Source organism: Herpailurus yagouaroundi, unplaced genomic scaffold (genome assembly GCF_014898765.1).
Source record: "Herpailurus yagouaroundi ecotype Mexico unplaced genomic scaffold, PumYag 197, whole genome shotgun sequence".
In the NCBI taxonomy this organism is placed as follows: domain Eukaryota; kingdom Metazoa; phylum Chordata; class Mammalia; order Carnivora; family Felidae; genus Herpailurus; species Herpailurus yagouaroundi.
The window spans coordinates 73020-86332 of NW_024412428.1; the positions used below are offsets into that span (position 1 = coordinate 73020).

The 13313-nt window shown below is 37.0% G+C and overlaps 1 protein-coding gene across 1 annotated transcript in view; it reads left to right on the plus strand.

Annotated features, from left to right (window-relative positions):
* The window catches only part of PARP4 (poly(ADP-ribose) polymerase family member 4), an 89841-nt gene that overhangs the window by 72215 nt on the left and 4313 nt on the right, over window positions 1-13313 (plus strand). Inside the window, exon 22 of the mRNA XM_040447930.1 lies at window positions 12743-12875. Coding sequence (XP_040303864.1) covers window positions 12743-12875 — 133 coding nt within the window. The remainder of the gene's footprint in view (window positions 1-12742; window positions 12876-13313) is intronic.

A 13313-nucleotide genomic window follows, 5' to 3' on the forward strand; every position in this document is an offset into this window, starting at 1 on the left:
ATGCTCATGGATTGGAATATTGCTTAAATGTTCATACTACCCAAAGCAATCTACAGACTCAATGCAATCCTTACCAAAACTCCAATGGCATTCTTCACAGAAATAAACAATCCTAAAATTTGTACAGAACCACACATACCCTCTCTCTCTCTCAAAAGAAACCAAAACAATCCCAAAAGAAGTCAAGTTTTTAAAAAGATTGATAATAATCACAAAGTTCTTGCATGAGTGAACAAAAAGAGAAAGAAGGCATTGTAAAGAATATTAAGAATAAAAGAGGGTAGTTAATGAAAAGTGGTAGAGAGATTTAAAGAATAATAAGATCTTATGAACAGCCTTATGCCAATAAAGCTTAAAACTTAGGTGAATTTTCAGAAAATATTAAATTTACCACACCCAACTAAAGAAAAAATAGAAAGCTTGAATAATTCTGTAGTGATTAAAGAAATTAGTTTAAAACCTTCTCACAAAGAAAACAACACTAGGTTGAGATTATTTTACCCCATTCTTCTACCAAATATTCAAAGAACAGATAATTCCAACCTAATACAAAATATTGTAGATCTTAGGAAAAATATGAGAATACTTTTCAGCTTATTTTACTAACATAATTTAATTTAAAAATATGACAAAGATTGCAATAGCATCAAAAACAATAAAATACCTAGGAATAAATTGAGCAAAAGATATGCAAGACTTGTACACTGAAAACTATAAGATATTAATGAAAGAAATTTTAAAAGATCTAAATAATGGAAGAATGTCACATGTTCATGGATTGGAAGCCTTAATATTGTTAAGATAGCAATACTCCCCCAAATGATCTACAGATTCAATCCACTCCCTATCAAAATCTCAGATTACTTTCTTGCCGAAATTGACAAGCTGATCCTAAAATTCATATGGAAGACCTGGAATGGCCAAAACAATCTTGAAAAAAACAAAAAACAGGAGGAGTAACACTTCTCAATTTCAAAATTTAAGGAAAAACTGCATTAATCAAGACAATGTGGTAATGGCATAAAGGTAGATGGAATGGAATCAATGGAATAGAATTGACAGTCCAGAAATAAGCCTCTTCATTATGGTCAGTTGTTGTGTGACAAGGATGTCAAGACAATCCAACGGGGAAAGAACAGCCTTTTCCACAAACACCTGGCACTGGAACAACTGGATATCTAAGAGGCAAAAGTGTGAAATTGGATCTCTTTCTTCCAAATATAAGTTAAAACTATTCATCTCCTAGAAGAAAACAGAAGTAAATCTTCATGACCTTTGATTAGGCAATGGTCTCTTGACACTGAAAGCACAAAAGAAAAATAGACAAACTAAACTTGATCAAATTTAAAATTGTATATGTAAGGTATGCCTCAATTAAAATTTTTTGAAATTTTGTGTGCAACTGAAAAATTAAAAGACAACACAAAGAATGGGAGAAAATGTTTGCGAATCACGTATCTGATAAGGGACTGGTATCCAGAATATATGAAGAACATTTATATTCAGTAATAAAAGCTAAATGGTACAATTAAAAAGTAGGCAAAAGATTTGAATAGATATTTCTCCAAAGAAGACATACAAATGGCTAATACAGACCTGAAAAGATGCTCAACCTCATTAGTCATCAGGGAAATGGAAATAAAAACTATAGTGATGTACTACTTCATACCCACTAGGGTGACTATAATTAAAAAAAAAAAAAAAAAAAGAACACCCATCAAGGGTGAAAAGATGGACTTTTCAATCGATGGTGATGGGACAACCAAACAATAAGAAAAAAGTACAGTTTGGCCCTTTACCTCATACCATACTCAAAAATTCCAAATAGATTGAAAACCTAAGTATTAAAAAACAAACAAAAATTTTGGAAGAAAATACTGGAAAGAATCTTTTTGATTTTAGGACCAGGTAAAATTTTTTTTTAACTTTTTATTTTTAAGTGATTTTATTTTAGCCTTGCAGAAAAGTTGCAAATATAGTACAAAGAATTCTCATATACCCTTCACCTAAATTCTCCAGATGTTAACATTTGAAAGTATTTATCATTCAGAGAGGAATTTTCAATGCAAAGAAAGGCACAAGCCATAAAGGAAAAGATTAATAAAGTAGACTACATACATCAGCCATGCCTTTTCACCAAAAATAAATAAAATTTAAACTGTGAGAAAGGCATACTATAAACTAGCCTAAAGACACATATAAACAGCATATAAACAAGGTACAAACCTTGTGATAGAACTGAGTGATAAACACAAACATTAGCATAGTGGTAGTTTCTAAGAGGGAGAACGAGAGAATATGATTGGGACATAACTCACAGACACTTTCAAGGTAATGATTATATTCTGTTTCTTAAAATGGGTAGTTGGGTGACTACTATAAAAAACAAACAGAAAATAACAAGTATTGGTAAGGATGTAGAGAAATCGGAACCCTGTGCACTGTTGGTGGCAATGTAAAATGGTACAGCTGCTATGGGAAAACAATAGAGTGGTTCTTCAAAAAATTAAAAATAGAATTACCATATGACTCAGCAAATTCCATTTCTGGGTATATAACCAAAAGAGTTGAAAGAAGGGACTCAGAAATATTTGTACACACATATTCATAACAGGATTATTTGCAATAGCCAAAAAGTGGAAGCAATCCAAATGTTCATTAATGGGTGAATGAATAAAGAAAATGTGATATATACATACAATGGAATATCATTCAGCCTTAAAAAGGAAGGAATTCTAATCCATGCCATAACATGGATGAGCCTCAAAAACATGATGCTAAGTGAAACAAGCCAGTCACAAAAGGACAAATACTGTATGATTCCACTTGATTCCATATGATTCCATACGAGATACCAAGAATAGTCAATTTCACAGAAACAGAAAGTAGAATGGTCGTTACTAGGGGCTGAGAGGAATAGGGGATGGGGGAGTTAGGGTTCCAGAGATAGATGGTGGTGACCGTAACACAACAATGTGAATGTAGTTAGTAACACTGAACTATGTACTTTAAAATGGTTAAGATGGTAAGTTTTATGTTATGTATATTTTACTAGTCTTTTAAAACAAAAATAATACATAAATGGGCAATTCATACTTGAGTGTTTGTTATTTATACCCTATAAATACATTTAATTTTTTAAAAATTTAAGTGTATACTTGAGAAGATTTGAAATTCATTCTCAAGAAACATCAGGCTTAAGGCTCCTGGGTGGCTCAGTTGGTTAAGCATCCAGCTTTGGCTCAGGTCATGATCTCATGGTTCGTGAGTTCAAGCCCTGCATTGGGCTCTGTGCTGACAGTGCAGAGCCTGCTTGAGATTCTGTCTCTCTCTCTCTCTCTCTCTCTCTGCCTTTCCCCCGCTTGCTCTCTCTCTCTCTCAAAAGTAAATAATAAACAAAAAGAAAAATTAAAAAGAAAAAGAAGCATCAGGCTTGGTGATGAATTAGATGTGGACAGGTGAAAGAGAGTTTTCAGGCATGAGCATGGGAAGGGAAAACAACTGTAGATTGCGCCTACAAACACACTAATAGAGTTATGTTTTGGACATTCAAAATTTGAGATTCCTAGCAGACATTAGAAAGAAATACCTAGTTGGTTCTATGAGGCTAGAGCTCAGAAAGAGGTAAGAATTGAAAAAGACTTTGGGAGAACCATCAGTACTTAAAGCTATGGACCATGGGCATGTATGACATCACCTAAGGAAAGAGGGTTGCTAGAACAGAGAAGAGGGCTTAAGGCTGTCCTTGGGCATGCCAATAGTTAGTAGTCAGACAGAATAGGAACCAGCAAAGACATTGAGCAGAAATGGAGACACTGAGAAGAAATGGCCACAGAAATAAGAAGAAAGCTAGGGCATCTGGCATCACAGATGGCAGTGGGTAAGCTTTCTTTATGGATATACCTTTCCTATGGGTTTTCTCTATACTAATTTTTATATCTCCATATTACTCATGTTATTTTTCTGTATGTGTGTTTTTCAGCCTTTTTTCCTCTGGTATAGTTGCAAGATGTTTGATTTTTTTCTCTGATTTGGCTTTATATCTCTCTACCAAACTTTCCCTTTTATCCTCTTCTTTGTTTCTCTTTTATCTTTCCTTCCCCCTCTTAATTTATTTTCTAAGTGATTCTGATAATGCTATTTAGGCATTTTATAACTTTATTATTTATGATGTTTTTAATAGAGATACATGTTGCTTGTTATTAATGTCATTTAAAAATTAGTCTATTTTTATATGTAATGCTTAAAAAAAAGAACACACTAAATTAAACAGTCCCCATATTTTCTTTTGTCTCTGCTGATTTTCTTTGTGAGATAATGGATTGGTTTTGTTGTTTTATTTTAAAATTTTATTTAATTCTTTTTCCCTGTATTAAGAAAATGAGGTCTGGCAAAATCAACAGCAGAGTGCACACAACAAACACTTACCTACTGAAGTGCCAGGACTTGGGCAGTGTATGACCCGTTTTAGTATAGTAGTACTCTCAGCTGCAAGACATGCTTTTCAAACACGCAAAAGACAGAAACTTAGCCAACATGACAAGATGGAACAATTCTCCCCCAAAAGAAGAGTCAAGAAGAAATCACAGCCAAAGACTTGCTCAGAACAGATATAAACAATATATCTGAACAAGAATTTAAAACAACAGTCATAAGACTAATACCTGGACTTGAAAAAAACATAAAGCATAGAAGATACCAGAGAAAGCCTTGCTGCAGAGATCAAAGACCTAAGAACTAGTCAGGATGAATTTAAAAACGCTATAGCTGAGATGCAAAATAAACTAGATACAGTGACAGCAAGGATTGAAGAAGCAGAGGAGAGAATAGGTTAAATAGAAGATAAATTTGTGGAAAATAATGAAGCTGGAAAAAAAAAGGGAAAGGAAATTGCTAGATCACAAGGGGAGAATTAGAGAACTGAGTCCATGAAATGAAACAATATCCATATCATAGGAGTTCAAGAAGAAGGAGAGAGAAAAGGGGGAACAAGGTTTATTTGAACAAATTACAGCTGAGAACTGCCCTAATCTGGGGAAGGAAACAGGCATCTAAGTCCAACAGGCACAGAGAACTCCCTTCAAAATCAACAGTAACAGGTCAACACCATGACATATCATAGTGAAACTTGCAAAATACAAAGATAAAGAGAAAATTCTGAAAGCAGCTAGAGATACAAGGTCCTTAACCTACAAGAGTATACATATAAGGTTAGTAGCAGACCTGTCCACTGAACCTTGGCAGGCCAGAAGGGAGTGGCAGGAAATATTCAATATGCTGAATAGGAAAAATATGCAGCCAAGAAGCCTTTATCCAGCAAGCCTGTCATTCAGAATAGAAGGAGAGATAAAGACTTTCCCAGACAAACAAAAACTGAAGGATTTCATGACCACTAAACCAGCCCTGCAAGAAATTCTAAGGGAGACTGTCAGAGTGGAAAGCAGCAACGACTATAAAGGACCAGAAAACATCACCAGAAACATGCAATCTACAGATAACGCAATGGCACTAAATTCATATCTTTCAGTAATCACTCTGAATGTAAATGGACTAAATGCCACAAACAAAAGACAAAGGAGTCAGAATGGATAAAAAACAAGATACAGCTGTATGCTGCCTACAAGAGACTCATTTTAGACCTGAGGACACCTACAGATTGAAAATGAGGGGATGGAGAATCATCTATCATGCTTCTGGACGGCAAAAGAAAGCTAGAGTGGCCATGCTTATATCAGACAAACTAGATTTGAAAACAGAGATGAAGAAGAGCATTATATTATAATTAAGGGCTCTATCCATCAAGAAGAGCTAACAATTGTAGGGACACCTGGGTGGCTCAGTCGGTTAAGCATCCAACTTCGTTTGGCTCAGGTCATGATCTCACGGCTCGTGGTTTCGAGCCCCACATTGGGTTCTGTGCTGACAGCTCAGAGCCTGGAGCCTGCTTCGGATTCTGTGTCCCCCTCTCTCTGCCCCTGTCCCACTCATGCTCTCTCTCTCTCTCTCTCTCTCTCTCTCTCTCTTTCTCTCTCTCTCAAAAACAAATAAACATCAAAAAAAATTTTTTTAAAGAAGAGCTAACAATTGTAAATATTTATGCCCCTGACTTGGAATAACCCAGATATATAAATCAATCAATCACAAACATAAACCCATTGATAATAATACCATTATTGTAGGAGACTTTAATACTCCACTTACAACAATGGGCAGATCATCTAGACAGAAAATCAACATGGTAACAAAGCCTCTGAATGACATACTAGACCAGATGGACTTAACAGATATATTCAGAACATTTCCTCCTAAAGCAACAGAATACATATTCTTCTAAAGTGCACATGGAACATTCTCCAGAATAGATCACGGTCTGTGAGTTCAAGCCCCGCATTGGGCTCTCTGCTGATAACTCAGAGCCTGGAGCCTGCTTCAGATTCTGTGTCTTCCTCTCTCTCTGCCCCTCCCCAACTTGTGCTCTGTCTCTCTCTCAAAAATAAACATTAAAAAAATTGTCCTGGGCCAGATGGCTTCCCAGGGGATATCTACCAGACATTTAAAGAAGAGTTAATACCTGTTCTCCTCAAACTGTTCCAAAAAATAGAAATGGAAGGGAAGCTTCCAAACTCATTCTATGAAGTCAGCATTACCTTGATTCCAAAGCAGATGAAGACCCAACAAAAAAGGAGAACTACAGGCCAATATCCCTGTTAAACCTGGATGCAAAAATTGTCAACAAGATACTAGCAAATTGAATCCAACAGTATATCAAAAGAACCTTCCACCATGATCTAGTGGAATTTACTCCTGGGCTGTAGGGCTGGTCCAATATTTGCAAATCAATCAATGTGATACACCACATTAATAAAAGAAAGGATAAGAAACACATAATCCTTTCAATAGTTGCAGAAAAAGCATTTGACAAAATACACCATCCTTTATTAATAAAAACCCTCAAGAAAGTAGGGACAGAAGGAACATGCCTTTACATCATAAAAGGCACATATGAATGGCCCATAGCTAATATCATCCTCAGTGGGGAAAACCTGAGGACTTTCCCCCTAGGGTCAGGAAAATGAAGCAATGTCCACTCTCATGCCTGTTGTTCAATATAGTGTTGGAAGTCATAGCCTCAGCAATCAGTCAACAAAAAGAAATAAAAGGCATACAGATTGGCAGACGACATGATACTACATGGAAAACCCTAAAGACTCCACTAAAAAACTGCTAGAGTTGATACATGAATTCAGCAACATCGTAGGATATAAAATCAATGTACAGAAATAGGTTGCATTTCTATACATCAATAATGAGGCAGCATAAAAAGATATCAAGGAATCAATCCCATTTACAATTGTACCAAAAAACCATAAGATACCTAGAAATAAACCTAATCAAAGAGGTAAATGATCTGTATGCTGAAAACTATAGAAAGCTTATGAAAAAAATCGAAGAATATTGCACTTCAAGCTGCATTACAAAGCTGTAATCATCAAGACATTATGGTACTGGCATAAAAATAGACACTCAGATCAGTGGAACAGAATAGAAAACCCAGAAATGGACCCACAAACATAGAGCCAACTAATCTTTGATAAAGCAGGAAAAAATATCCAATGGAATAAAGACAGTCTCTTCAGCAAGTGATGCTGGGAAAACTGAACAGCGACATGCAGAAGAATGAAACTGGAACATTTTCTTACACCATACACAAAAATAAACTCAAAATGGATGAAAGACCTAAATGTAAGACAGGAAGCCATCAAAATCCTTGAGGAGAAAGCAGGTAAAAACATCTTTGGCCTGGGCTGCAGCAACTTCTTACTCAACATGTCTCCAGAGGCAAGGGAAACAAAAGCAAAAATGAGCTATTGGGACCTCATTAAAATACAAAGCTTCTGCACAGCGAAGGAAACAATCAGCAAAACTATAAGACAACTGGCGGAATGGGAGAAGATATTTGCAATCGACATATCAGATAAAGGGTTAGTATCCAAAATCTATAAAGAACCTATCAAACTCAAAACACCCCCAAAACAAATAATCCAGTGAAGAAATGGGCAAAAGAGGTGAATAGACACTTCTCCAAAGAAGACATCCAGATGGCAAACCAACATATGAAAAAATGCTCAACATCACTCATCATCAGGGAAATACAAATCGAAACCATCTTACCCCTCTCAGAATGGCTAACATTAACAACTCTGGCAACAACAGATGTTGGCGAGGATGCGGAGAAAGAGGATCTCTTTTGCACTGCTGGTGGGAATGCAAACTGGTGCAGCCACTCTGGAAAACAGGATGGAGGTTCCTCAAAAAATTAAAAATAGAACTACCCTATGACCCAGCATTTGCACTACTAGGTATTATACAAGGGATACAGGTATGCTGTTTAGAAGGAACACATGTACCCCAGTGTTTATAGCAGCACTATCAGCAATAGCCAAAGTATGAAAAGAACCCAAATGTCCATTGATGGATGAATGGATAAAGAAGATGTGGTATATATACAATGGAGTATTACTTGGGAATCAAAAAGAATGAAATCTTGCCATTTGCAACTAGGTGGATGGAACTAGAGGGCATTATGCTAAGCGAAATTAGTCAGAGAAAGACAAATATCATATGACTTCACTCATATGAGGACTTTAAGAGACAAAACAGATGAACATAAGGAAAGGGAAGCAAAACTAATATAAAAACAACGAGGGAGACAAAACATAAGAGACTCTTAAGTATAGAGAACAGAGGGTTACTGGAAGGATTGTGGGAGTGGGGATGGGCTAAATGGGCAAGGGGCATTAAGGAATCTACTTCTGAAATCATTGTTGCACTATATGATAACTAACTTGAATGTAAATCAAAAAAATAAATTAAGAAAAAAATTGAAGACGAAAAGAAATGGAAAAGCATTCCATTCTCATGGATTGGAAGAACAAATATTGTTAAAATGTCAATACTACCCAAAGCAATCTACACATTCAGTGCAATCCCAATCAAAATTGCACAGGCATTCTCCTCAAAGCTAGAACAAACAATCCTAAAATTTTTATGGAACCACAAAAGACCCTGAATATCCAAAGTTATGTTGAAAAAGAAAACCAAAGTGGGAAGCATAACAATTCTGGGCTTTAAGCTGTATTATAAAGCTGTAATTATCAAGATAGTATTGTACTGGCACAAAAACAGATACATAGAATACTGGAATAGAATAGCGAACCCAGAAATGGACCAACAAATATATGGCCAACTAATCTTTGACAAAGCAGGAAAGAGTACCCAATGGAAAAGAGACAGTCTCTCCAGCAAATGGTGCTGGGAAAATGGGACAGTGACATGTAGAGGAATGAAACTGGAACGCTTTCTTACACCATACGCAGATATAAACTCAAAATGGATGAAAGACTTAAGTGTGAGACAGGAAACCATCAAAATCATACAGGAGAAAACAGGCAGCACATCTTTGACCTTGGGTACAGCAATTTCCTACTTGATATGTCTCTGGAAGCAAGGGAAATAAAAGCAAAGATGAACTATTGGGACCTCATCAAAATAAAAACCTAATGCACAGCGAAGGAAACAATCAACAAAACTAACAACAGAACGGGAGAAGGCAACCAACAGAACGGGAGAAGATATTTGCAAATAATATATTGGATAAAGGGTTAGTGTCCAAAATTATAAAGAACTTACCAAACTCGGCACCCAGAAAACAAATAATCCAGTGAAGAAATGGGCAGAAGACATGAAGAGACACTTTTTCAAAGAAGACATCCAGATGGCTAACAGACACATGAAAAGATGTTCAACATCACTCATCATCGGGGAAATACAAATCAAAACCACAATGAGATACCACCTCACACCTGTCAGAATGCCTAAAATTTAACAACCCAAGAAACAATAGATGTTGGTAAGGATGCAGAGAAAGGGGAACCCTTTTGCACTGTTGTTGGGAATGCAAACTGGTGCAGCCCCTCTGGAAAACAGTATGGAGGTTCCTCTAAAAATTCAAAATAGGGGAGCCTGAGTGGCTCAGTCAGTTAAACGTCTGACTTCAGCTCAGGTCACGATCTCAGGGTTCGATCCCCACATCTGGCTCTGTGCTGACAGCTCAGAGCCTGGAGCCTGCTTTGGATTCTGTGTCTCCCTCTCTCTGCCCCTCCCCTGCTCACTCTTCTTCTCTCTCAAAAATAAACAGGGACTGGGTGACTCAGTTGGTTAAGCAGCTGACTTTGGCTCAGGTCATGATCTCATGGTTCATGAGTTTGAGCCCCGCATCGGGCTTTGTGCTGACAGCTCAGAACCTGGAGCCTGCTTCGGATTCTGTGTCTCCCTCTCTCTCTCTGCCCCTCCCCCACTCACACTCACTCCGTGTCTCAAAACTGAATAAACATTTAAAAAATTAAAAAATAAACATTAAAATTTTTTGTAAATGTGTAGACAGAAGAAAAGACAACATATGCATAGGTAAGGTATATACAAAGTATACATATATATATATATACACATATATATATACATACACACAACATATGCATATGTAAGGTATATACAAAAGAAGAAAAGTGCATTTAATTGATTAAGCAAGAACTTGGAAGGAAGAACACATGATATGTAGAAACTAACTTTGCAAAACAACCACCACAACCAAAGGAGCGTACATCATGAGAATGTAACTTGAAAGATCCAAATAGTGTTTACGTCTGAAAATCTGGGGAGCTGAGGAACAGGGAGTTGGAGGACATATATAAGATGGCTTCAATTTTATAATATGTTATTTCTTCTAAAGAAAAGAGAGGAATTTGAAGCAGATGTGGGAAAATGATAAAAGTTGACAAGCTACACAGTTCTCTTTTCTGTATGCTTAAAAGGTTTCATAATAAAAAAACATTAAGTGGCTATGTTGTAGTGATGCTAACAGGGCTACGTATCAAAATCTAAGATGGAAATACAGATAATTTACCTGGGAAACTCACACACAACTCACTGTGAACTCTAATGATGAGGAAGATTGCAGGGGAGGAAAATAACTTTCCTTACCCCCTTCTAGGTTCTTGGCTGAGACACCCTATGATAAAAAATTAACAAGAGAAAAACCAACCATTTTAATTATGTACACACACATATATACCTGTACAAAAGGGAGTCCCACAAAGATGGGAGACTCACAGGCAGCCAGGCACTGAGCTGAGGAAATGGAGAGGGGTCTGGGCAAGTGGGGGAGGGGCAGGGATGCTTCACAGGAAGGTGCTTGATAAACAAATGTTGACTTACCATGTAGGTTAGTCTCTTGTGTGAAAAACTAGTCTCTGGTAATAGCTCTCTTCCTGATATAAGCCTCCTTTCTAATTTCTTTAGGCCGTTAGGTGGGAGGTAAAAAGCTTTTTGTGAGTTCGCTGGATCTTGATTGCCTTCAGCTCAAGATTATCCACATCCAAAAGTAGCATGTTCTGGGGTGGCTTGTTCTGAACCCACTCAAGATAGATGTTAAAAGTTTAGTTTCGGGGCACCTGGGTGGCTCAGTCAGTTGAGCATCCGACTTCGGCTCAGGTCATGATTTCAGTTTGTGAGTTCAAGCCCCATGTCAGACTCTCACAGTCCCTGAGTTCAAGCCCCACGTCAGGCTCTGTGCTGACAGCTCAGAGCCTGGAGCCTGCTTCAGATTCTGTGTCTCCCTCTCTCTCTGCCCCTCCCCCACTCATGCTCTGTCTCTCTCTGTGTCAAAAATAAATAAAGATTAAAAAAAAAAAGTTTAGTTTCATGAAATGTGAGATTGAAAAAATAACAATACTTGAAGTCTAATTTTTGTATCAAGTGATTTCAAATACATGATTTGCATTTAGAAAATTAAAATGGGTTCTTATTTTCTGGCTCACTATATAAAAACATTCATTTTCAATTGTATTTTATAGTAAAATTTCTTGGTTTGGGTAAATAACACTTGTTATCTGTAGTAGTGTTAAAATAATCAGAATAATTTGGATGATCTAAAAAATATTTATTTTACATTTCCTGAAGCTGGTACTCTCTACCCTCAAGAGTCCAGAGAACTACAAAGTAAGGGGACTGGGCTGCAAGCTTTTATAGGAAGAGGCAAGTGGGAAGAAGGAAGGAAGAAGTACTTGGCTTATATTGATTGACTAGGGTTGCCTTTCTGGCCTTATTCAGAAAAGTCAAGGAACAGGGTAGTGAGTATCGCATCCAGGTTGGCTTGGTTTTGGGGGATTGGCTGACTGGATATACCTTTTTTGTTTCTGATCAAGGGGAGTTTTTACAGGGACACAAAAGCTTTGGTTCACTGTCATGACACCCTGGGCAGTAGTGGCTCCATCTTAGGCCTAGAAATTTATTTCAGTGGTACTAATCACTAGAAATAATTTGATATACCGACTTAGCCAGCCATATCAATTGTTCATCTGTTGTATATTTAGTTTACTCCTCTGAGGTATTTGTAGCAGGAGCCTAAGAACTGAATTTCTTTCACCAACTTCATGCATCTCTGGTTATTAAAGATGGCAAAGGATTGGAGCTGTGGCTATAACTGCTTCCTAACAATGGTCAGGGTGCTATGGTGCTTGTTTCATTCATCCTCTTTTGTTATTTACATAGCAGGCTAATTTATGATCTGCTAATGTACCATGGTTTATGGTTTGCTAATGTATTATTTCATAGCGCTTTCATAAATGGGCACGGTTTGAGATGCAGAATTTACAACAGATACAAAAGAGTTTTCCACTTTCAGGTATAAAAGGAAGCGAGCGTCTCCTGGACCTGATCGCCACATTTCTGGTACTGCAGTTTCTTCGTACCAAGTTGGAACAAAAGGGAATAGTCTTCAAATCACTGATGAAGTTGGATGATGCTTCCATTTCCAGGTGACTTTAATTATCGCATTAAGTAACTCATTTATATTTCTAACCATTTCTTGACTAAATTTTACAAGCAGCTACATGGAATTGTAAGAACAAAGAGAATTTATTCACAGGGAGTATCTTGCCTGCACTGTTCTGTCATTGACAGGGCAGACACAGTGTTTTTGCCTCTTGGGTTCCAGGAAAAACCAGGGCTCAGAGAGTTAAGTGTAGCTTATACTGGAGCTCAGATCTATGGCTCCTGGTTTAGTGTTCTTTTCACTATGGTATATTGATTAAATGTGCTTTTGGAAAATCTGCAATACGATTGTTAGGACCAGTCCTGTTCCCAACAGTTGCGGGCCTGGCACAAGAATATAGATGGAAACCCACATATTATCTGTCTAAGTATTTAAAAAGTATAAATGAAACTAGCAAACTGTCAAATAAAATATGTTTTAA